General features: G+C 57.4%; 1 protein-coding gene across 1 annotated transcript in view; it reads left to right on the top strand.

The window, feature by feature from the left end:
* The window catches only part of ZNF236 (zinc finger protein 236), a 60,010-nt gene that overhangs the window by 12,511 nt on the left and 22,626 nt on the right, over window positions 1–24,873 (top strand). The window contains exons 4-13 of the mRNA XM_090285379.1: window positions 4,366–4,544; window positions 6,146–6,270; window positions 6,391–6,563; window positions 7,149–7,292; window positions 10,197–10,400; window positions 11,381–11,600; window positions 17,785–18,057; window positions 19,283–19,486; window positions 22,937–23,078; window positions 23,864–24,124. Of these exons, the coding sequence (XP_090141505.1) occupies window positions 4,366–4,544; window positions 6,146–6,270; window positions 6,391–6,563; window positions 7,149–7,292; window positions 10,197–10,400; window positions 11,381–11,600; window positions 17,785–18,057; window positions 19,283–19,486; window positions 22,937–23,078; window positions 23,864–24,124 (1,925 nt within the window). The remainder of the gene's footprint in view (window positions 1–4,365; window positions 4,545–6,145; window positions 6,271–6,390; window positions 6,564–7,148; window positions 7,293–10,196; window positions 10,401–11,380; window positions 11,601–17,784; window positions 18,058–19,282; window positions 19,487–22,936; window positions 23,079–23,863; window positions 24,125–24,873) is intronic.

Below are 24,873 nucleotides of genomic sequence, written 5' to 3'. Positions count from 1 at the left end.
CCCTAACCCTAACCGTAACCCTAACCCTAACCCTAAGCCTAACCCTAAGCCTAACCCTAACCCTAACCCTAACCGTAACCGTAACCCTAACCGTAACCCTAAGCCTAACCCTAACCCTAAGCCTAACCCTAACCCTAACCGTAACCCTAAGCCTAACCCTAACCCTAACCCTAACCCTAACCCTAACCCCAACCCCAACCCTAACCGTAACCCTAACCCTAACTGTAACCCTAACCCTAAGCCTAACCCTAACCCAGCAGTAACTTTTCATTTCCAGAAGTTCTTAGGGTTTTGAGCAGCACTGTGCGCACCCCCTTCTGTGCCTTTTCTCTCCTGCACACTTTGCCCAGGCTCTTCCCCAGCTCGCTCCCTACAGTGGGGTGGGCGCCCTTCCTCTGCGGGGCCCCCGCTGTTGATCACTGCTGGTGTCGGTTTTGCTGTTGTGGGACAGCCTGGCTGGGACGGGGTCCCCTGAGGTGGGAACCTGTGCGGGGGCCGCGGGGCGGGCGTGTGTGGCCTGGGGAGACTCCATCCCACCGTCTGTGTCCTTCGGCATCGTGTGCTTCGTTTCTGACTTTTTCCCAGAGGCCTTTGGGAAACGTGTTTCTGGAAACCAGCGGACGTGATGTGTCTGTTGCCCCTTACCTGTCTTCTGTTTCCTGCCCTCGAACGCTGTTTCCCAGACGACAGCGCGTCCGAGGAGGAGAAGAGGGAGGGAGGGTGGGAAGGGGGCTTTCGCATGGGGTCTGAGTTGGCACGGGGGCGGGGAGGGCGGCCTGTCCTCTTGCCCTGGGCTCTGGAAGTGGGAAACGATACCTAGTGCCTGACCGTAGCAGGCCAGGGCGGACAGGTCTTCAGGACTAGGGTCATGTGAGCAGAACTCAGAGGAGCCTCCCCGGGCTCGTGCCAGGTGTGGCCAGGTGTGGCACGTGTGAGTTGCTGCCCCTCTTGGGTTGTGACAGGGTCCCGGTTGGGAGTTGCCTCCCTCCCCTCCGAGTCTGGAGTTGGCAGTGCGGCGCCCTGAGAGGGCCCGGGACTCCCGCAGCTCTGCTGTCTCCTCGAACGTCACTGTCACGTGGCTGGCAATGCAGGCGGCCGGAGGGGAACCCGTTCTGCTGACGTCACACAGGCCGCATGTGGCAGCGCACAGGCCCCCTGGTGGTGGGAGGGCGAGAGGCAGAGCCCTCGGTTAGGCGCGTGCGCTCAGCCGAGGAGCACGGAGCCCGCGGTGCTCCTTCCCCCCGTGCTAGAGCGGCACGTGTCGGGCTGCGTGTGCTTTCGTTCCTCAGCTGATCTGAGTGTGGGGTATTAGTCGTAACTACAGGGAGAATCACTGGCCTTTAGTTGCATTGAAACATAACGAATAGGAACCCAGATAAGATGGAGTAGCTCCTTTATCCCAGGTCCGCCTCTTCCAACTAAAAACACCTGGAAACATGCCCCACAGATGGAGAGAGACACTGAAAGGCCGGAAGAAGGGGCAGGAGGGGGCCAGGCTGTGAGGGGCAGTGGGCAGGGCTCCTGGCTTCTGTCCTTCCCCCGGGGTGCCGGAGAAGCCTGTGGCCTTCTGCCAGCAGGTTTAGATGGAAGTCCTCCAGGGACGCTGGGGAGGGCGGTCTTAACAGCAGTGCCCGCCCTGCTCCAGCCGCATACCAGCTGAAAATGCTGGGAAGGCTGAGGGGAGAGTGGTTTTCCACCCCATGCCGGCCCGTGTCCGTCTGGTCCCCCGACGGCCTGAGACGAGGCGGGGAGCCAGCCCCCTGTCCCTCTCCTGGCAGAGGAAGGCAGCACCCAGGCTCCCCCCAGCCCCCTGACGGTGCAAGCAGAGCCCAGCTGCAAGCTGACCTTCCGTCCCCTGCCCAGCGGAGCAGGCGGGGTTCTGACTCCTGGCCAGGGTAGGGTCAGTGGGTCAGTGGGTCACTGGGGGCTGAGCCTCACCCCACCCAGCGACAGTGAGACGGCACCAATGTGCCTCCCACCCGCTGGGGTCAGTGGGCCCTGCAGGCGAGCCTCTGCCCCACCGGGCCCTGCGCTGCGTCTAAACTGGTGACTGCGCTGGAAGATGAGCTAAGATCGAGCCTCTCGGCTTTACACCCGCGGCATCTGGGCCACACGTTAAAATCTATCATCAGACCAAGAACCAGTATCGTCCCACCTCCAATGAGGAAGACAGTAGATGCCCCAGTAGTGATGATATGGCGAAGATTTCAGAGTAGCCATCATCAAAGCGCCTTATGAATGGTCACGAAACAGATGGGAAACAGAAGAAATAGAAGAGAGAGGAGGCGAAGGGAAGTTATAGACGGGAGCGCCCAGTGGGTGAGGGGAAGAGGCCAGATGCAGGGCCCAGTGTCGGAATGGAGAAGACACGGGGGACAATCACTGAACTTGAGAACATGTTATAGAAATTACTTACACTGAACAAGAGAGAAACAAACTTAATGGAGCCTCAGGGAACTCTGGGACGAGCAGAGAGGGCCCAGCACTGGCACTCGGGGCTGCAGCGTGGAAGGAGGAGGAGGAGGTGCTGTCACATGTAACTTACAATCCGAGGAGCTGAATGAACCCAAAGTAGGATAAGCCCAAAGAAAGCTACACCAGGACGTGTCCCAGTCAAACACTGGAAAACTGAAGACAGGCCACCTTGAAAGGGGCCGGGGAGGCGTGACCTGTCATTGCCTGTAGGGGCAACAGCGACAGTGAACTTCCTGGAGTCCTGGAAGCCGGAGGGGAGTTGTTGAGAGAAAAGAAGGGCCCGTCGCGAATCCTGTACGTGGCCGCAGCGTCTCCCGGAGAGAGAGGAGAGTGCAGGCACCTGCAGGCGAAGGCAGACTCGGCCTGTGCTGCCGCAGACCTGCCCTCTGCGAGGCTGCAGGGCGTTCTCCGAGCCGAGCGGAGGGGAGAGCAGGCGGCCCGGGGCTTCAGGAGCCAAGGACGGGTGGGGGGGGGCAGTTCTGGGGTCTCCTTGGCGGGTGGTTTGGTGTGACGTTAACTTCCAAGTAAGCAGCTCCTTCTGGGGGGTGGGGGGACCTCCTCCAATGGGTTGGAAGCCCCCCCTAGATCCAAAGCCCGGCGTCCTCCAGCACCCTCTGCGGTGGGGGGAGGTGCAGCCACTGCTCTGATAAAACGCGTCCTCTGTGCAGCGTGTCCCGTCCGGCCCGCTTCTCTGAGAAGCCCGGCTCAGCCCCCTGCCCAGGTGCGTGAGCACAGGCACGGGGTGGGCACCACGTATCCTCCTTCCGCGCGCTCCCCAGTCACCCTGATGGCTAGGGCAGAAGCAACGTTCTGGGTGCACAGAGGGCTGCTCAGGACCACAGCTCTGTCTCGGGGAGGGCACCGGGACCTGTGTGGGACAGGCTTCCGCACGGCCTGGAGGTGTGGGGGGGCTCCCACGGAGGGTGCTGGCGCGGAGGTGGGTTGTCACACCTGGAGCAGTCTCCAAGCACACCACCCAGAAATAGCACAAAGAAATCAAAGTGAATTCTGGAAAGTTCTAAAAGCAGTTCAGGAAGGGAAGAAGGAGCAGGAGAGGAACAAGCGTAAGCAACCAGAAAAGAACGAAATGGCAAACTTAAACCTGAACATGGGGGTCTGAGCGCTTTAAAGGAAAGACTGACGGGACGGGTGCCTTTAAACTGCAGGACAAACACCGCGCTGCCTCCGAGACCCCTACTGGCGACGGCCCCACAGGCCCAGCTGGGGAGCAGAGCGCGGACTGGCCGCCGCCTGGCTGGCCAGAGGCCCCGGGACGGCCTCCTGAGGCTGAGCCGAGAGGCAGCTCAGGCTGCCGGTGGGGCGGGCGGGCTCCGCGCAGCGCGTGGGACGCAGTGTGTGTGGGGCACCGTGCGCTGTCCTCTGAGCCCGGGGCACGGGCCTGCTAGCGGCTGGGCTCAGCTCTCACCCAGACGGATTGGGTGCCTGCTGTCGCGCGTACACTCCGACAGCGCGGGTTTGAAGCGGCATCGACGTGTTGTCTTGGGCACTAGGGAACGATAAGCAGTTGCACAGCTGAAGGGGACGCATGTCTGAGTTTCCACCTCTGAGCACTGGGCTGACTTCTCCTTACCGCTCAGTTGAAATCAATGGTCGACAATCCACGTGGCCACTGCGCAGATGGACAAGGTGCCAGGGACCCCACAGCCAATCTGAAGAACTCGCTTTGCTCAGAAACTATTGTTCGCCGTGCTTCTAGCTCTTCCTACCAACAAAGAAATTATTTTTGTCTCTTCATAGTTAGACGTAATGACACATGTTTTTGAGGGGTGAAAACAGTGCTCGTGTAATTTGCGTCTTGGCCGTCCACATAGTTCTAACGAGGCGGCGTGGCTCTGAATGTGCTCTGCTCACAGCGGTGTCCCCCTGCAGAATCTCATCTGCTCCGAGTGTGGGGACGAGTTCACCCTGCAGAGCCAGCTGGCCGTCCACCTGCAGGAGCACCGGCAGGAGCTGGCGGGGGGCCGCACCCACACCTGCAAGGCCTGCGGGAAGGAGTGTGATGTGGCATCGCAGCTGCGGGAGCACATGAAGAATCACCACAGACTCAGGTAGGAGCCCCTGCCGCGGGGACCTCGGCACAGTCTGGGACAAGGGCGCGGGCTTGGCTGCGGCTGGCCTGGCGTGGCGTCAGGCTGTCTGAACGTTGTAGCGCAGGTCTGCAGTGGGAAAGGTGAGCTCAGACGTGAAAAGTAGCTGTTGGGCTGCATGGACAGAGGTTCTAGCTGAAAGTGACACATGCCTGACACGGCGCTCAGGGCCCTGGAGACACGTCTGAGGGAGATGGCCTTGTCAGGCCGCGGCCCTGTCATGTCCCCAGTATGCAGATGAGTAGAACTCAGTTAGAGACCACGTGCCTTTCCAAGGTTTTACAGCATTGGGGGTTTAAACCCCGGTCGTCTGGTTTTAGAGCTCATAATGTTAGCAACCGTGCTTATATTTAAATGCATATACGCTCATTCCTGGTAAAACGCAACACGTCTTTCAAAACCTCATGTTTCACCTCTTCCTGATGATGTGGTTTTACTGATCCGTCCTCGTCCCAGTGGCATTCAATACCCGTTTCCTCCTGGCCCCTGGTGCCGGTCCAGCCCACTCGCGGAGCCCCTGCTCCAGCAGGCTGGACACGCAGGACAGCGGTCTCTGTGGCCGCTGTGCCGCCCTCCAGCCCGGCATTTCGGGGGCGCCTGTACTCTAGCCACCGCCACGCCCTGCACCTCAAAGCCCCGCCCCGTTCCTGAGGCCCGGGAAGCGCCCCAGAGTCTACACCGTGCACTTAACCCTCTCAGGCGTCACGTTTCACAGGCGTGGGCCAAGCATCGCCCTGTGGTGACCCTCCTCTCGTCTCCCCGTGCCGTCACTGCGCCTTGTTGACAGACAGGAGGCCCAGGCGGGCTGGCGCTGCGGCCCGAGGCTGGGGACCTTCGCGGCCACCCTGGGAGCGCGGGCGCCATCCCGGTGCCATGGCAGCCTCCGCAGGGCCGGGCACACAGCGCGGCCTGCCCAGCTCCAGGTGCAGGTGGCTGCGCGGGGCGGGGTGGGCACGGGTGGGCTCCTGGGTCGGCTCAGCGGGAGACACTGGAGAGTGCCGGGGCGCATTTTAGGAGCTGACCGAGGGGGGCATCTTTGCAGGTGTTCTGGTGTGAAACCAGCTTTGGGAGGTGAAGTCGGAGTCAGGGAGAGCGAAGACTCGGCCCGACTTCTCGGGCTGAAATGGCCTCTCAGGGAGCTGCCGTGCCCCGTCCCCGAGGGGCGGCTGGGAGTGAGGGAAGAGCTGTGCTCCCGTGCCAGGCCGGAGCGGGTGGGGCTGGGACTCGAGCTCAGCCAGGGTGTCCGAGGGGGCGGCCGACAGCAGGGACGCGTGCGGGCCTCAGGCGCTTGTGCCTGTTACTTCCAGCCGCGCAGACGGACGTCGGACCGCACAGGGCCGCCGCGCCTCCCCAGACTCAGTTTCTCCTTTCGTTGCACGCGGGGGAAATGCGTTTTTATGGCAGTGGGAGCGGTAAACGGATACGGGCGTTGCATGTGGGCGGGGGGGTGGCACGCACACGTAGCTGGGGCCGGTCGTCCAGGGAAGCGCGTTCTCGCGGCTGGGCTCCGCTGTTGTGGGTGTCCCGCAGCACACGGCTTCTGAGCGCCGCTGTCGCCCCAGGGCGTCCAGCACCAGGCCGTACAACCGCAACGTGGACCGGAGCGGCTTCACCTACCCGTGCCCACACTGTGGGAAGACCTTCCAGAAGCCCAGCCAGCTCACGCGGCATGTCAGGATCCACACAGGTGCGCGCGCGGGCGGGGGCGGGGGGCGTGGGGGCTGGGCGCGGCTGCTGGGTGGGCGGTGTGGGGTCCCGGGGCGGGGGCATTGAGGGCGCTGTCTCTGCTCCCCTCGCCCCCCTCCAGGCGAGAGGCCCTTCAAGTGCAGCGAGTGCGGGAAGGCCTTCAACCAGAAGGGAGCGCTGCAGACGCACATGGTCAAGCACACGGGCGAGAAGCCACACGCCTGCGCCTTCTGCCCTGCCGCCTTCTCCCAGAAGGGCAACCTGCAGTCGCACGTGCAGCGCGTGCACTCGGAGGTGAGCCGCCGCGGGCCGCGGGCGCACAGGGGGTGCTGCCAGGGGCCGCTCGGCCGTGCGGCGGCTCCCAGGCCTTGCGGCCGGCGCTCCACCGGGCGTTCGGTGGGAACGGACCTGAAGGCCGGGGCCCGGGAGCGAGGACGCAGGTGCGCAGACGGGGCGAGAGCAGCGGGCGTGGGCTGGCGGGACAGCGTCACGCGCGGGGCCACCGTCCCCCTGACCTGCCTGCCTATCCCGCACACGCCGGCTCGGAGCAGCGGCCGTGGGCTGGACCCTTCAGGAGACTGAGCACGTACATCAGACATGTTCTCTTGTTCTCTTTTCTAAGTTATGCCAGCAGAGAACTGCTTGTTCTCGCCCCGGGACCTGCAATGACGCGGGCAGGCTGGTATTTCAGTTGACCTCATACTGACAGTAGCAGCTAAGGAGCTGGGGCAGTGATACTGCCGCTGTCTAACTGAAAGAGAGAGCAGTGTTAAAGGGTTAGACTGTTTCTGCCATTTTTAATGGAATGGTCATATGATTAAAATGTTTTTATCTATTAACTTAGTGTAAAAGGTCATTTTTTCTCTTCCATTCCTGAAGGTCAAGAATGGCCCTACCTATAATTGCACAGAGTGCAGCTGTGTATTTAAAAGCTTGGGCAGCTTAAACACACACATCAGCAAGATGCACATGGGTGGGCCGCAGAATCCCGCGGGCCCCACGGAGACCGCACACGTTCTCACGGTGAGTCGGCGAGCTGGCCGGGAGGAGGGTGTTCTTTGACCGAAACCTGCCATCTTAATCATGACCTTTAAAACTGAATATTAACCTATAACATTGTTTAGTTCCATAAAGGTGCTATGAAAGTTTTTGTATGTGACTGTAAGGTGCTACTTCTTTCTAATTAGTGGGAAAAAAACCAGTCTTTTAAATTTTAGAACAGTGTTAGGTGACCCTGACTTAATGGACTTTCTTCTGAACTAATAAAAATAAGAGAAATAGAATGATTGATTCATGAAATTGTAATTCCTGCAATGTTATTGGTGATTATTAGTGAATGTCCTTTATCATTATGTTATAACTTAAAAATCAAGTATCCTTTTAAGATATATTTCTCCATCAGGTGGCAGTGATAACTTTTCCCAAGACTTTGGATTTTGGAAAACTAAATCGTATTTTTCAGTGCGTGTATTTACGATTGTATGACTTCAGACACATACAGTCTCTCTTTTTTGTGTGGGATGCCGGAGCTCAGGCCCAGCTGTTGCTTCCACCTCTGAGCTGAGAGGGGGCAGCCTCAGCCCTGCACGCGGCACCCTGACACCGGCCTCGGCGGAAGCTCTGGGGTGCTGTGTGCTCCCAGCCCCCAGGGCAGCTCCTGCCCCACCGCACAGCACCAAGGCCTGCGGAGCCGGCCCCCCCTTGAGCATGCCCTCCCGCTGAGCTTGTCCCTCACCCCCCACACTGCGCTTACCCCGCACCTGCTGCTGGGCTTGTTCCCCGCAGGGCATGTGTCCCTCCCCACCCCCCACCCCGCACTGGGCATGTCCCCCTGCTGTGTCCCCCCCAGCCCCCGGCACACTGGGCTTGTCCCCCTGCTGGGCGTGTCCCCCTCTGTTTTGTGCCCCCGCTGGGCGTGTCCCCCTGAGCGCCAGGCCCTCTCCTGCCGCTTGTCTCTTCCTCTCATCTCTCACATGTGTGACGTGAGGAGACCCCTCAGCCCCCGCCCGCTCAGGAAGGCATCACAAATACCATCTGAGACTGGAGAGTGATTAGGGCCTAAGAATGAAGTCTTAAAGTTCTATTTTGCACTGTGTGTTTTTTAATGGAATTTTCAGTGTTTAAATCAACGAAATAAGTTTTCACCATTTCTTTTGGCAGTATGCAAATCAAATATGTAGATGTAGTGACTCACCTGGGATGATAGTCCAGGTAACTTCTAAAATCTATATTCTTGATAAACGCCTGGAAGTGCGTTTGGGCGCCTGGCCGCCCCCCTCCATGTCCTGCTCCACGCGGCACGGCCGGGAGGCCAGGCTGCTCGCGGGCCACGTCTGTGACTCCCTTCCTGACCTGTGGTCCTGCTGCTGCTCTCCTGACGGCGCTTTCCTCCGGCCTCCTCCTCGGTTCTTACAGGGGTTAGCGAGCCTAAGTTGTAATTTCTGGGAGCGCTCCTTTGTGGTCGGATTCTTTTCCAAGACATGCTTTTCTGGTTTGGTTCACTGTCCTCCAGAACAAATGAGCACTTTCCTGCCGGACCTTCGCCTCCCCTCTGAGTTGCCTGCCTGGGCCCCGGCCCCTGCTCCCTCTTTCCGACTTTAATATTCTGAGGGCCCTTGTGCCTGTTTGTGTTGAGGATCAAGGCTGCGCAACCAACCGCGGCGCGGAGGACCTCCCACGCAGGGTGGGGCTGGCTCGCTCCAGAGCCGCCTCTCCTAGGATGGGCCAGGGGCACCGGCCGTCAAACCTGGGGTCCCTGGAGGCAGAACAGAAGAGACTCAGGAAAGACTTTCCGTTTAGTCTGGGGAACGAAGGGCCACAGAGCGCACCGAGTTCTCCCCAGGTGGTCTGTTGGTTTTTATTTCTTTTCGAGGCAACAACCACCCCCCACCCCCACCCCCACCCCCACTTTCTGCCTGACTGCCCTGTGTTCTGTGGAGGAGGACGAGAGCTTGTCTGTCCTAGTGCTTCTCCCACGGCCTTTACTTGCTTGATCAGTAGACTCTACTTTTAAGAGCCGTGTTAGGTTTACAGAAAAACTGAGTGGGAAGCACAGCGAAGCGCATTCCCTCCCCCACTGCCAGCACCTTGTGTGGGCGTGGGCCTCCGGCGCAGCCGTGGGTGGGCCACCGCACTATTGGCACCAGAGTCCACTGGCCATGCTGTGCGCCCCGGGGCTCCGGCAGACGTGTCCTATGCTGAATCCACCGGGCAGCTCACATGGAACCTGCTCCGTGGCGGGCGTTTCAGGGGCCTGGATTTCTGGGGGTCCCCCAGCTTCCTCAGTATTTGCTGCTGTGCTCCTCCAGTGCCCGGCCGTCACGGAAGTTTGTGGGTTTTTAATCCCAGTAGTTTCTTCTTCTTTTATTGACTTTGTAACTCCTTTCTCCTCTCGTTCCAAGGGGCTCATGGCGTCTGAGGCTTGTGCGTTTTTAGTCCCCATCTTGACATGATAGTATCTACTAACCGTTAAAAACTTCAGAACGTTGTAGTAGAAAGTTCATTAAATATGTTCATTTAAGAGCCCATGTTGTGCCAGACATAAAAATTAGTGAGGCATTGTATTTAAAATGTGTTTGGAGGCCCTGGCTGGTGTGGCTCAGTGGACTGAGCGCCGGCCTGCAAACCAAAGGGTCATGGGTTCAATTCCCAGTCAGGGCACAGGCCTGGGTTGTGGGCCAGGTCCCAGTGGGGGGCGGGGTGCATGCGAGAGGCAACCACACATGGATATTTCTTTCCCTCTCTTCCTCCCTCCCTGCCCCTTTCTCTGAAAATAAATAAATGCATCTTAAGAAAAGAAGATTTGTTTGGAATATGGTTAGAGTGTAATGCTTGCAGGGAAGATGTGCCAGTCCCTTTTTTTGAGAAAAGGAAGCACACATCAATGTAATCGTTCGTGTTTCTAACGAGAGCATTGCTGTGTTCCAGGCCACGCTGTTGCAGACGTTACCTCTTCAGCAGACAGAGGCCCAGGGTGCGCCAGGCCAGAGCCAGCAGACCCCGCAGGCGGTGACCGATGTCATCCAGCAGCTGCTGGAGCTCTCGGAGCCCGGGCCGGCCGAGCCCAGCCCCGTGCCGCAGCCTGGCCCGCCGCTCAGCATCACCGTGGGGATCAGCCAGGACATCCTGCAGGTGAGGCGCGTCCCTGCTCCGTCTGCGCACTCGGAGGCCCGAGGCATTACTGAGAGACGCGTGTGGGGGCTCGTCGGCGTGAAGGGAGAGCATCACACGCCTGTCCTGATGAACGCGGGATGGGACAGAAAATGAGCTTACTTAGTCCCCTGGGGACAGTACAGAATTCCAAGTGATTTTTTAACCTAGACGTATTTTAAAAATTTAAAATGCTAATTTTTCTCTGTAAGTGAAGTTACTGGAAAAGAATGGGCTCTTCAGAGCTTTCTTGTGCCTGACCCTGTGGGCATGAGAAGTGGTTCACCATTCCTTGAGGTTGTGCTGTAGCTGTGGGATCAGCACTGTACTCCTGTCTGTGGACGCCACGTGCGCGTTGTGGGCACACTGGGGTGGGGGGTGGGGGTAGGAGGAGTAGGGGAGGAGGAGGAGGAGGGGAGGGGGAAGGAGAAGGCGGCCCTGGAGGAGGGAGTCCTTTCCGTTCCTGGTTCTGGCCAACCAGCTTCCTATTCGGGTTCTCGTCGGACCCTCGTTTCTGTGCACAAAGCCCGGCTCCTCCTCCTCGCCAGCTATGTCCTTAGCGTAAACACTAATCTCTCCCCTACTTTTGTGGGGACGAGTTGGTCAGGTATCGAGACATCCACTGTCTTAAGGGCAAACCCAGCGTCACTGAAAACAGTGACTTCCAACGTTCTTCACAGACAGCCAGAGCTGTCTGAGGTCACCTATCTAAAAGTCAGATTAATTCACTTAAATTTCCTTAATTTAGAAATGCAGTGCTTGCCAGGCTATGTGTGGGTGGCGGTGAGAGGTCAGATGTCAGGAGGGGCGTGTCAGCCTCAGGACTCTGGAAGTGCCCCTTACTGATGCCCACAAGGACGCGCAGACCCGGGTTCTAAGCGGCGGCGTTCTGTGGGTGAGGCTGGCTCGGGAGCAGGTGCGGGCCGTTGGATCTCCTAACCTCCGAGTTTTTTCTGTCTCAGCAAGCCTTAGAAAACAGTGGGCTGTCTTCACTTCCAGCTGCAGCACACCCCAGCGACAGCAGCCACGCCAAGGCCACTGGGCCGGGCCCGGGCCTTCCTGACACGCCCAGCGAGCCGGCCGACCCCGTAGATGCCGAGCCGGAGAAAGAGCAGGAGAGCCCAGGGAAGCTGGACAAGCGGGAGAGGAAGCCTGTAAAGAAGAAGTCGCCGTTCCTCCCTGGTAATTGCAGCGGGCCTTGATCTTTAGACGTTCAGGTGGCGCTTGCTTACCTCTTGGAGAAGCACACCTTTTTTTTTCCTTCTGAAGATATTTTTTTGAACACTCTGATAGTGCCCACCTAACAGCATTTGATATTTAAAATGAAAAACCATGACATAAATTTGATAAACTCTCCCTTTCCCTGGGGCACCTTTTCCCTATGGTCCAGCCTCCCCGGCCTGTCCGAGAGCTTGACCACAGCTGTCACGGCCCTCCCTGCCCTGCCCGGCCTTCTGTCTGCGGCCGCGCATCCCAAGGGCGCTACTGTGGCCGCCCCGGCACCTCTTCCCTGCCTTCCCCGTGTGGCACCCCGCCGCAGGCCTGTGCAGCGCAGCCCCTCTGTGCTCGGCCTTTGCCCTCCACCACTCCGTTTCTTGGCCTGGAAGCCTCTGGAACCAGCCTCGCGATGCGACAAGTCTCCCCGCCTGGACTGAGGGTGCCCTGCTGGTTCCCCCATCCCGAGGCCATGCTCCCCCCCGCCCCACCCCGTGCCTGCTGCAGCCCGATGGGGGGTGGCTTCAGCCCCTCCAGTGCGCCCTCCCTGCAGTGCCGCCCTCCTGACCCCCGGGGGTCTCTGCAGATGGCGAAGCAGCGCCAGCCGCTTCCTTTCCGGTTCCCTGCTCGCTCAGGGGGCTCTTTGCGCCAGCACAGGGTTACTGCATGTTCGGGGGGGAAGCAGACTCTGGTCTTGTGGGCCAAAGCGTTCCCGTGAGAATATTTTTGTAGGGACGAGAGCTCTTCTGCCTCCCCCAGCTGTCTGGGGGACAAGGGCTGTCTTCCGCACAGTGTGGCGTGACGGCTCATCTTCCATTCCTGAGCATGTCTTCCCTCGCTGCTGACGCAGGGTTGTGAACACCTCCTTTCTCAGCCCACGAGGCCCCACCCCCCTTTCCCCTGGATCTGCCCCACCAAGGTGAAACAGGACAGTGGGCGGGGCCTGAGCAGCAGATCCGAGGGGTCTGCTTGGTAGGGAGGGGGGCAGGTGGGAGAAGGGCCACCTGCTCGCCTTTGTGCTGGCGCACGATGGCCTCGCGGGCTGCAGGGTGCTGCGTTTTGACTGTGCTCTGCGCGCACCTGTTCAGGGACAGAAGCCCACAGCAGGGACGAAGCCACCGTGGGCCACGGCCTCTGCGCTCGCGCTAGAACTGCAGGGGCTGGGGCAAGGCCGCCCGCCGAGGCCCTGCCCCCAGGAAAGGCCAGACCCCGCTCCCTGGAGCCCAGGCAGTGCGGCCCCCCACGGGGTTGGTGGCCGTTACCCAGGGCGTCAGGGTTGTCCTTCTGCACTGAGCACGGGGCCTTCAAAACGGCGTCCTCACTAAGCGTCTCTACCGCGTTCACGAGGCGTTTGTGGGGACGACCCAAGTGACTTCTCAGTGAGGTAGATGTGTGTGCCGTGCTGAGCAGGTGCCCGCGGTTCTCATGTTCTGTCTCCTTTTCTGACTTACTGGGGTGACGTTGGTTGGTAGGATTAGGTAGGTTCCAGGGCTGCTGTCACACATCGGCTGTACACCGTACTGTGTGTTCCCCACCGCGCTCACGCCTCCTTCCGGCACCGGGGCCCCCTCCCCCTCGGCCACCCCTGCCCCCTTCCCTGCTGTGAGCACGCTGGTCTGCGATGTGTTCTGTCGGTTTGTTTCGGGCTTTACAGATTGAATCGTACTCCTTGCCCATTTCTAGCGCTCCTTTCCCTTTCGCTTTCTCTGTGACGCATTTTTTAATTTGGCCAGTATTTTTTCAATTTTATTTTGTAAAATATACTTTTTATTTTATAAAACACGTATAACATTGGTGCTTTCAAATCAGTTAATTTATGAAACAATTCAATCATAATCATAAGTCAACGTGTAGAATACCATTGGTGTTGAAATAACAAAGAAATTAATTGCAATTTACAAAAAATAAGTTGTTTAAATTTCCCCCATATCTTGTGTCTGCGCACATAAAAGAAAATGAAAATTTTCAAACATTTTTTGTTTAGCAATTAAAAAAATACACTGTTTTCCACAGCTTTGGTATTTATAAAGGTCTTGAGTTAAAGTCGTAAAGAACAAACATTAAGGTACCAGGATAACTGTGCTGTAGGTTTTCACAGCATTTTTATATGGAATGATTTGACTTGCTGTGCGGCCCACTTGCTTGTCACAGGCCTGTGCGCGTGGGGACGGGGACCCCCAGTGCACAGAGGAGTCCCAGCACGCACTCTGAGGTGGGCTCAGAGGTGTCTTCAGGAGACCAGCGCGCGCAGCCCAGAAAACTGCCTCCCTGTGAAGTGTGAGCTGGCGGTCCTGACGCGGACATGGCCCAGGGACTCGGTCCCTGTGGCTTGCTCTCTGGAAGGGCCCCTTTGGCTCATTAAAAAAAAAAAATACAAAAAACGAAAAAAAACGATTTTATTATTCTTAGCAGGGAAGGGAGTTAAAATGGAGAGAAATTGATGGGTTGCCTCGCGCACATGCCTCTGCCTAGACTGGGCCCACGACCCAGGCGTGTGCCCTGACCGGGAATTGAACCGGTGACCTTCAGTTTGCAGGACAACACTCAGCCCACTGAGCCACACCAGCCAGGGCCCTTTAGGTCATTTTTAAGAACTTTGGCATCAGGCTGCTGGAGCGCTTGCTAGGGCTACCTGCATGAAAGAAGGTGTTCTCCTTGAAGACACTGGACACATCCCGGCTGTTCACAATAGATGGCTTCCGGTGACCCTGTGCACGCGGGCGAAGTGGTGCCCTGTGGGCACCTGCCCATGGCAGGTGTTCTGAGGGTGCTAGGGCAGGTGTGGAGGTGCTGCGCCTCTGAGCAACGCAGCAAGCCCCCCTGCCTGTCTTTACATCCCCCGTGTTCTGCCAGCTTTGATCCCTGCCACTCGGTCTGGTGACGGTGACGTTCTCCAGCTTGTGCTGCATGACCTGGCAGGAAGCTGACTCGCCGCTCCCTGAAGTGCAGGCTGTCCTCTGCTTCTGACGGTCGGTCAGCACTTCTGAACTGCACGGAGCAGAGGCAGGACTGTGCTGTAACGGGCGCCTGCGCTCGGAGTTGCTGCTCCTGGTCACGAAGCATGAGCCCCCGGAGGAGACCTTGGCGCCGCGGCTTCGGATGTGTGCGGGACTCTTCTTCGGGCAGACAGTCCGGCTGTGAGGGACAGCTAGGGGCTGGCAGGGACGTCGTCGTACACAGTCCTGATAAAGTGGCGAGCAGCCGCCCGGTGTCCCAGTCCACACGATGCCGGTTCCCCCTGTAGGGGCGGCAGCGCGGTGACATAGGCTACTGGAGACGCCTGCAGGTCTTCATCTCATGCTGCCAGTTTTTATAGCAATTGAACTGAGGCTGTGACTCGGCCTCGCTTTGCTTTTAGACGGGCAACCGGCCGGGCAAACACTGTGGGTTTAGGTCGTGCTTTCCCCACCAGCGTGCAGAGCTGCCTCCGTCATCCTCTGCCCCTCGGGCTTGGGGGTCTCTCTGCACTTGAGTGTCCCTCACCCACCTGTGGATTCATGTGCCGTGGGGCCACACGGCCTTAGCGTGACAGCGTGCTTTCCTCGAGGGAGCCTGGTCCTTTCTTGCTACATTTTTTTGAAAGTGTATTTTTGACTCTTTTCACTTATTTTTTCATATGTACTTTAGAATTGTCTGCTAAACTTCCACCACTGTAGTTCTAAAGAAGTCCTATTGGTATTTGTATGTAAGTTGCTAACCACGGAGAATAGGTGTCTTCCTAATTTTCAGTCTTTGTACCAAAGAATAGTGTTTGCTTTCCTTTCCCATATTTCAGTAGCGTTTTTACGTTTTCTTCTGGACTTAGTTTGTAGTTATGAAGGATATTGATGTCCATGTATTAAAACATGGGGCCTCTTACTGAAATTTAGTTTTTTTAGGGATTTAATCAGATCATTTGTAAATAATAATTTTACCTTTTATTATTTATACAGTATGTGCCTATTATCTAATTTCATTGGCACAATAAACCAATGGCAGTGATAGTGGACTTTGTCCTGACTTTAATAGGAGTGCTTTGAGTATTTTCCTGTTAAGTCAAATATATTGAGATCTGTTTTATTCACTTCCTCCTGGTTTAGGCAAGTTTTTTAAAGTTGAGACTAGATGTTGCATTTTAGTTAAAGGCTTTCTATCTAAATAATAATTATAATACATGTTTCTTTCTTTAAAATTGGTGAGGAGTCTGCAGAGGAAGCTGCTGTGTGGCACCAGGAAAGGTCGCCTCAGGGGATTCAGGTCTGGCTGCCAGACGGCAGTGCGTCAGAGGCCAAGGTCAGCGCCATTGTATGACCGGGTGGGCCACACGAGATGTGCAGGCCAGGTTTGTCATTAGAACCCAGGGACAGTCACACTCTGTCATCTTACATAAAGACAAGTTTTCATTTCTGTGTGGAAAATAGTCTGACTTTCCAGGATGAGCCCCTAATTTTAGCTCACAGTTTTGTAGTCCCTCTCACCTTGTTACACCTTGCTTGTTTGATTTGCCGAGACCTTTAGGTGATTATTCCACTGTCCTGAACTAATTTCTGCTGTCACTTGTGAGCAGGCTTACGTTTAGTCTCCCTGAACGCCAGCAACAGGGCCACACGCGGAATGTGCTCCTTCCTTTTGAAACGACCCCCTGGCTCCCCAGCGTCTCTCCTGCTTTTACTCTGTCGTTTTCATTACTTTATTGCTTTTAAAGTAATTTTTAAATTCTTTTTCCTGACCTGCGTTAGTTGGTCTTGCGAAGAACACGAGTGCAGGGAAACGCCCGTGCTCCGCCTGCAGTCACGGGCACAGAGTTCCTGGGAGCGCAGAGGAGGAAACGCGGGTGTTCCTCTTCCGCGAAGCTGTCCGCGCAGCCGACCCTGGAATAGCGTCATGTTGTTAGAAGGCTGAGGAGGAGGAAGACACGACTCCGGCCAGGCCCGCTGTCTGCGCGGGCTTCTCAGGAGCCTCGTGTCCTCCCGCGTCCCTCGGTTCGCGTAGGCGGAGGTGCGCGAGGCTGGTGGCCGGTGGCCGGTGGCCGCTCCGCCCGTCCCAGCGAGCGCGGTGCCTAAGCGCCCTGCGCAGGAGGGCGGAGCGCCGGGCCGGGCGGGACCCACCTGCTCCCTCCCCGGGGGCGGGAGTCCGCGGGGTGGAAGGGAAGCATCTCCCGCTTTTGTCACTTTTTAAACATGTATGACAGCTCGCATCTGCTTTCCTGTTTATTATCATAGAGTGTTTGGGTCTTTATTGGGAAGTTCGGCGATGTTTTTGTGACCAGAAACGAGCTGTAGGAGCGGAGCTCTGTCTCAGCGGCCCGCATCGTTTCGCGTTGACTCCCCAAGACCCAGTCGCTGTTCAGCGAAGCCTCAGTTACAGAGTTAGCATTTTCTGATGAAGTTAATTAACAGCCAAAATTTAATTGATTTTAAGTGGCTTCTTTACATTATTGTACATGCCTATTTAATTTCACACGAATAAAAACATTTAAAAATAGAGTGAATCTTAATTGTTTTTAAAATTTATTATACTTAAGAAATCATTTTAGTTATTATATTTCCATAAATTCTACTTGTGATTTTTTTCTACTAGGAATACTTTTAAACCTGATTCGAAGGTGAATAATATTTAGTTACATAAGAACGTTTTACTTTAATGACGAACTCGTTCATGTCACAGACACCACTTAGTGTTATTATAAGTTACCCTTCATAGCACACGGACTTACAGTTACGAATTATTTGCACTGGTATTTTCTTATTGGTGGTACCGGATAGGCTCAAACAGTGAAACGGGGCTCCTTCCCTTCATGTTCTTTGAGTTGATTTTGGAGCCTTTGATGCGCCTGGTTTTAATGCCTGTGGACAGGGGCCCAAGTCTAGAGCTCGCTCCAGATTTAGTCACATCCCCTGTCTGTTCAGGGGGCGCGCTTGTCGCGCCCAGGCCATGATCCGCGTTCTGGGGACCGTCAGGCTTTTCTGCAAGATTAAATGGCAGCGCTCACCAGTGGCAGCGATTATGCAAATTTCCACCCCGGCCATAACGGGCCATACGCCTGGCGCCGCGCCGCAGGGAAAAGTGTCTGCCGTTTTACGGCTGCAGGGAGCCGCGTCCCGCTAACCCTCCCGGGCCCTACGCGCCTCCGTATCTGGCACCTCACAGGGTCTGTTTCGTTGCGCTCCAGGCTCCATCCGCGAGGAGAACGGGGTCCGATGGCACGTGTGTCCCTACTGCACCAAGGAGTTCCGGAAGCCCAGTGACCTGGTGCGCCACATCCGCATCCACACGCATGAGAAGCCCTTCAAGTGCCCGCAGTGCTTCCGGGCCTTTGCCGTGAAGAGCACGCTGACAGCGCACATCAAGACGCACACGGGCATCAAGGCCTTCAAGTGCCAGTACTGCATGAAGAGCTTCTCCACGTCCGGGAGCCTCAAAGTGCACATCCGCCTGCACACAGGTGCGGGGGCGGGGCGGGCTGCGCGCAGACAGGTCGGTGCACATCCGCGCACGCCGCGGGGGCCCAGGTGCGGGGCGGGGCCAGCGGGGCCAGGCGGGGCCGCGGGAGCGCGGGGAGCGCGCACTCTGCGCACAGGTGCCGCCGGCACCAGCTGTATCCAGGCGCACTGCGCCGCCGAGCACCTCCGGGACTCTGTTTCCCTCCTTGATGGAGTTTGTGGGTGCTGTCCGGGGGCGAGGCCCGAGGTCCAGTACCGGCAGAGGACGTGCCGGTGCCTGTGCTGGTCCGGTGGCGGCACGAGGGGGTGAGACGGGGGCGGAGGGAGAAACCCGTGAGAGCGGGGAGTGAGGAGACACCCCTGTGCGCGGCCAGACCGGGTCTAGACCCGCGGCCCTCTGTAAGGAGGCGCAGCTCCTGCCGTTTTGTGCAGACATGTCGCTGCGGGCTGGAACCTTCGGGCTGGCCGAGGTTGTGCGGCCGCCACCGCCTGTAGCGCGGATATTTTGCGACCACTGTTAAGGCAGGAGACCTTCCCACTGGGCTCCAGTTTTATTTATAACAGCTGTACGGAGACAGCATGCACCGACCATAAAATTCACTGTCTTAAAGTGCACACTTCAGAATTGTGCCACCCACGCCCCAGATTATCACGTATTTTCTCCCCACCTCCCTACAGAGGAACCTAGGATGGTAGCTGGGCTCTGGGCCGAGCTGACCACTCAGATGAGTGTCTGGAAAGGCTGAAATGAGGCACTTCTGTTACGTGTCTTTTCATTTACCAATAAAATGGTGAAAGAAGGAAATTTCCTTCAGAGAGGGAAGTGACAGGAGAGGACTTCTGACAGTGTCGTGTGACCGTCAGCAGCACCGGTTAGTGACAGCTTGTATCCAAAGTGCCAGACCCTGCTGGGGGCTCCTTACCAGCCTCCCACCAGAGGTCGGCTGGAGGGAGAGCAGTTCTGCCAGTAGCGTGACAATCCATGTTTTACTTGGTCCTGAAAGTAGTAAATGTTTTTGTTTTTTGACTTAAAATGCTTTACTGCATTCCTTAACATCCATAATGGTAACTGCATGCAAACAAGGAAAAGTAACTAGCTTAGTAACCAGGAAACTATAAAGCATGAAATGACAGATGGATCGTAAAGTACCAGGATTCTGTGTGGGCAGTGACGGGTCAGACGTGCTCCCTTGAAGTGATTCTGTGGCGTCCTTCTGCTTTTGTTAGGAGTCCGACCCTTTGCCTGTCCTCACTGTGACAAGAAGTTCCGGACCTCAGGCCACAGGAAGACGCATGTAGCCTCCCACTTCAAACACTCGGAGCTGAGAAAGATCCGGCACCAGCGGAAACCCACAAAGGTCCGCATGGGCAAGGCCGGCACCCCCGTCCCCGACATTCCTTTGCAGGAGCCAATCCTCATAACCGACGCAGGTGAGGTGCCCTTCCCTGGGGGTCTCGCCAGGGGACTAACACGGTTGTCCCCACAGTTGCGTGGTTTGGGACGTGGGGCTAGTGAGCGCTTGTAAGGCATTGTTGTGTTTCGTGGGCCAGCACGTTACACAATTGCAGTTTAAATCCTAGTTCTGTCTAAAGTGCTCTCAAATTACCTTCTTGGTGAGCAGGGGACTGTGTGCACGCGGAGGTAGAGATGCCTGAACGGAACTCTCGAAGATGGACAGCTGTTCGCTGTGTGAAGCGCACGGGGTACTTTGGTCTTTCTATCTGAAAATTCTCACCTGGTGCGCATTAGATTGTGATTTGTGCTGCTTTAACCTTGGGGCTTCCTGGAAACGAATTCTTAGGGGGTTGACCGTCAGAGCGCAGCGACAGGTTGATGCCGCCCCGATAGGCAGGACCATCCGGTGCCCATGTCTGGTTCCGGGCGCTCGCGCCGGGCAGTCCCGTCCCACGGCGTGTGCATTTCACCTCCTCTGGTCTGCCCGTTCCCAGAGCTGCACCGTTCCCGCAAGGTTAGGGTAAAGGGGCCTCTCTCCAGTGGCCCTGGAGTTACCCTTCCTGCTTGGAGGTTGCCTTCCAATGACCTGTTTTCTCAGGTTACCAGGAATTGAGTGAAAACCCGTCGGGTTTCTTGACCTAAGGTTGTAAATCCTCGGCTGAGTGGGATGCACACCCCAGCTCCCCAGGCCTTGTCCTGGGGGAGGCGGGGCCAGTCCTGATCGCTGGTTCCTGGATGCCCAGGCCTTCCGTCAGGGGAGGGGAGGGGAGGACGCGCAGAGGCGGCTTCCCCTTGTGGAGCATGTGACGCCGTAGCTGCTCACTGTCATGTGTAATGTGCTTGCTGTGCGTGTTGTGTCTGTCTGTGCTCCAGACGCCTGGCTCCGGGGGCTGTGCTGGGAAGACGGGACCGTGAGCACCTGTGGGGCAGGCCCGAGGACTGCTCGGCGGAGAGGCCTTTAGCGCAGCCTAGCTGCAGTTGCTTGCCTGAATCAGGAGGGGAGGCCTGCCAGTTCAGTTGAGTTCCATAAAACATGAGGTTTCACAGTGAGACTGCCGCTTTGGAAAGTGTCCACGTGCATTAAGAATACTGTCCCAAGGAATCTGTCACCTGCCCCTTGAGGAAACATTGTTGGACGGGGTGGCACTACAGGGGCAGATAGTTTCCAAGCTTTTTGCAGCTGCACCGGGAACTTGGGAACAGCCTTCCCGAGAGGCCTCTGCAGCGACAGCTGTAAACACTGGGTCCTAGCGCGTGTCCCCGCGTTGCTAAGAGGCTGTCCCCCTGCTGGTGCTGGAGGTGGCGCCGGGGCCTGGGTCTGCTGAGTCAGCCAGGCGGGTGCTGAGAGAGGCTCCGCCCTGCCCGCGTCCATGCCCGTCGCCCGTGCGCGGGGGCGTGCAGCGCTGCCCGACGTCCCCGTCCCCACGCCGCGCCGTCGCGCCCAGTCTGGGCTGGCCCCGAGCGCTGTGCGCTGACTGCACTGGCGGGCTTCTGTTTCCCTGCACGTGCTGCCTGTTTTACTCCATCCTTTCTCCGCTTTAAGAACTAAATTTTAAGTAAAACATCGTGCAGCCTTGGAAAGTAGTGGAGTCACGGTGATCATAGTATTCTGATCTGTAGCTGCTTCGGATTTTTCAAACTGTATACACTTGGGTGTGTCTGATTTTAAACCTCGCTGTTTCTGTGTGTGATTATTGGCGCGCGTGTGTCTGGGTGACAGCGTGTTGCCCGGTGTCGGTGTTGGGGACTTCTTTTCTCTGAAGCGAGCCGGTCTTTGGAACGTAACCCTCGGTCCCCAGGTGTCTGTGTAGGTTTCATCACGTTGCTGTCTGCACGTTCACCTCGCTTTCCTTTAGCACATCTGTCTGCGCTGGTTCGCCCCGTTTCTGTCAGGGACCATCACGCTGGCCACCGGGTTGTCGTTTTGCAGCGCTTGCGTCCTCGTCCTGTTCGCACGTGTGAGTGCGCCCGTCAGGCTAGGGTGGGTTTCCCCCAGACACTCTAATGAGGGCAAGCCGCGTCTTCTTGTGCTGTCGAGGGGATGACAGGAAGCCTGGAGGACACGTTTACTTTCGTTAATTAATAGTTGCATATTAATTAACTGAAACTTATTTTTGCTATTTTTTTGAGGTTAGTAATTTCCTTAAAAACAACTACCGCCTGGGAGCACCTTGGAGGCGCCGCGTGTAGTCCCTTCAGCAGATGGCGTGCGTGGGCACTGTGGGTGGGCTGGACAGGAGGGTGCCGCTCCTCTTGTGAGCAGCGGGCTTGGCCGGGGCTCAAGGCCTCGTGGGGGCGGGGCTGCCTGCAGGGAGCCTCTGTGTCTGGTCCCCACCGGCTCCGGGGTCCTGAGACTTGTCGGGGGGAGGGCGGGGAGCCCACGGGGCTGCGCCGTTACACCCGCGTCAGCGTGGTGTTCAGGAGCGTCCAGAGACAGGCAGGCCCGTGGGCTGCAGTTGGTGCCTGAGCGACGCAATTCTGACCAGCTCTCGAGCCCCGGCCTGCGTCCCTTCCTCTCTGGGGCGCGAGAGGGAACAGTGGGAGGGAACGGGGAGGAGCCCTTGGGTAAGCATGACCTCGGACCGGCGGTGACCTGAGGAGAAGGGAGGGCGGTTCTCCATGGTTCTGGACGCCGGGCCCTGTACGCCCTGGAGAGACTGCCATGCGCGCAGCTGGGAGAGCCGGGGCGGGGAGCCTCTGCTGTCGCACGGGCCGGCCGGAGCGCAGCACCAGTGAGGGCCCAGCGGAGGAGGACGGGGCGTGGGGCCCTGGGACATGGCCTGTCGTGGGAGGCCCAGGTGCCCCCCTGACGCTCCTGCACACCTGCGGTGCTCCGAGATTCGAGGGTGCGTCCCTCTGGAGCCAGGGCACATCGACATGGTGTTCCACGGTCAGCCCGGGAACCCTCTGCCACGTCCACCCTGAATTGTGTCAGTTAGTAGTCACACCAGTAACTTCGCTATTTGCAAATGTCCCTTTAGTAAAATGTCTGTGAAATGCTGACTTTTTCAGAATAAAAGATCACGTCAGGATCATTTCTCCTTTGAGTTTATTATAGCACCTTATTCATACTGAACAAATAAGGGATTTAAATCTTGATGACCTTAACTTTGGATATACTTGTCAGTTTTATGCCAACAAATGCTCATCTGCAAAGCAAGTGTAGATATCTGTGAGAAATTGGATCTAGAACCACGGGAGCTCACGGTGACTGCAGAGGGTTGTTTGTGTCGGGAAACTTCTGTACGAGCGTCGTGAGGTCCCCGCGGTTTCCTCAGCGGCCCGTTCCCCACACAGTTCCAATCGTGCTCGGCCGCCACGTGGATTCGGCGCTTGGACTCCTCCCGTTCCATCTTCTGAGTAAAGCTGCCTTTTGGTAGTTAGTGGCACTGAGAGAATTATTCCTGCTTTTCTTCTTCTTGTAGGTCTTATTCAGCCCATTCCAAGAAACCAGGTTTTCCAAAGCTACTTTAATAACAGTTTTGTGAGTGAGGCGGACCGGCCGTACAAGTGTTACTACTGCCACCGTGCGTACAAGAAGTCCTGCCACCTGAAGCAGCACATCAGGTGAGGCCGGGCCGCTCGCGCTGCGCGCTGGGACGCGGCCGACGAAGCAGCGAGGCAGTGTGAGCTTCTGGGGTTTTAGGTGTCACATCTGACCCCCAAATGTTTGTTGCTGATTTATATTTTATTCTTTACTGTCTTGACTAAAGTATTTTACCCAGAAATTGCCACTGAATTTTACTTACACTCCTGTGATATTTCTGGGACATGTCTTGGAAGCCCTCGGTTGGTTTCCCTAGAATTAGCGGTTTATCAGTGTTCCAGCTGTGTTGGCCGGAGCTGAGGTTAATTCTTGGTGGTAGCAACAGTGAGGGGGGAGTAGACACTCAGTCCCGAGGGACAGGGATCGGGGAAGAAGTACAGAGCGCAGAGCAGCCTGGGGTCCAGTTGGGCTCATGCAGACCAGCGCGGCAGCCTCAAGCCCATCACCGCGTGTGCGCAGAGCCCCGGGTCTGGTTGGTTGATGGGCAGAGCGGAGTCTTTGCTGTTCAGTTTCAGGAAGCGATGAGCCCTGGCTGCCGCGGCTCAGTGGACTGAGCACCGGCCTGTGAACCGAAAGGTCTCCCGTCCGATCCCCAGTCAGGGCACAGGCCTGGGCTGTGGGCCGGGTCCCCAGTTTGGGGTGCGTGAGAGGCAGATGATCGGTGCGGCTCCCACACATCGATGTCTCTCTCCCTCTTGTCCTCCCTCCCTTCCTCTCTCGCGGAATGTAAATAAAGTCTTAAAACGAAGTGGCGGTGGGTTCTGAGCGACGAAGCACTAACGTGTCGGGGACGCTTGCCCTCCAGGTCCCACACCGGCGAGAAGCCCTTCACGTGCTCCCAGTGCGGCCGCGGCTTCGTGTCGGCCGGCGTGCTCAAGGCCCACGTGCGCACGCACTCGGGGCTCAAGTCCTTCAAGTGCCCCATCTGCAGCGGGGCCTTCACCACGGGCGGCAGCCTGCGGCGGCACATGGGCACACACAACGACCTACGGCCCTACATGTGCCCCTACTGCCAGAAGACGTTCAAGACCGCCCTCAACTGCAAGAAGCACATGAAGACCCACCGGTAGGCGGGGGCAGCGGCTCTGCTGGGGACGCGGCTGTCTGTGCGTCCGGGGCTGCGGCTGCCGCAAAGCCCTCGCCGGCGTCTGAGCCGCTGTTGAGACCACGGGCGTCCTCGCTTCTGCGTGGGTTTTGAGTGCAGCACCGAAGCAGCCTCTGATGGGCCGAGTGCTGTGTGAGCTCCTTTAACACAGCGCGTCAGCAGCAGCTGCGGTGCTGGACTCCGTCCGTTTCAGGGGCCTAGGGACGGTGTCAGGGAGGTGTTAGCCCTGGGACCCCAGCACGTGCGGCTGCGTCCCTAGAGCTGTGGGCGGTCCTTGGTCTAGGCTGCTGCTTTACGAGCGTGCGTGTGAGCCCCCACGCAGATCCACCTTCGACCGGACGTGCAGTCTCCCTCGCTGAGCGGGCGCTCGTCCCGGTGCGCGTGGCCAGCGAGCCCGGCAGACGTGCACTTCCGTCAGTGTCTGGAGTTTGGTCCGCGGGCCTTCTGCGAAGGCGCAGGCTTTTGTTTGCTGTGGGAAGCCTGGGTGAGGTGGCAGTCCTAGGAGACCTTAAGAGTAAGAGTTAGAGGCTCGTCATCACAGGACACTAAACCTTCTGTCCTTAGAACTTTTGCTTTTAGACAGTGTTTACCACCTGCCGGACACCACCTGCAAAACAGGTGAGCTGGGAGCAGGAGTTGTCATGGCGTCGCCCGCCTTGCAGAGCTGACCTCCATGACGCACCCTCTGTGGGAGCAGGGAGCCCAGCGTA

This window comes from Furipterus horrens, unplaced genomic scaffold (assembly GCF_987537825.1).
Source record: "Furipterus horrens unplaced genomic scaffold, mFurHor1.1.pri manual_scaffold_8, whole genome shotgun sequence".
Classification (NCBI taxonomy): Eukaryota; Metazoa; Chordata; class Mammalia; order Chiroptera; family Furipteridae; genus Furipterus; species Furipterus horrens.
The sequence above is the reverse complement of the archived record's forward strand: the minus strand, read 5'-3'. Positions and strand labels throughout refer to the sequence as shown.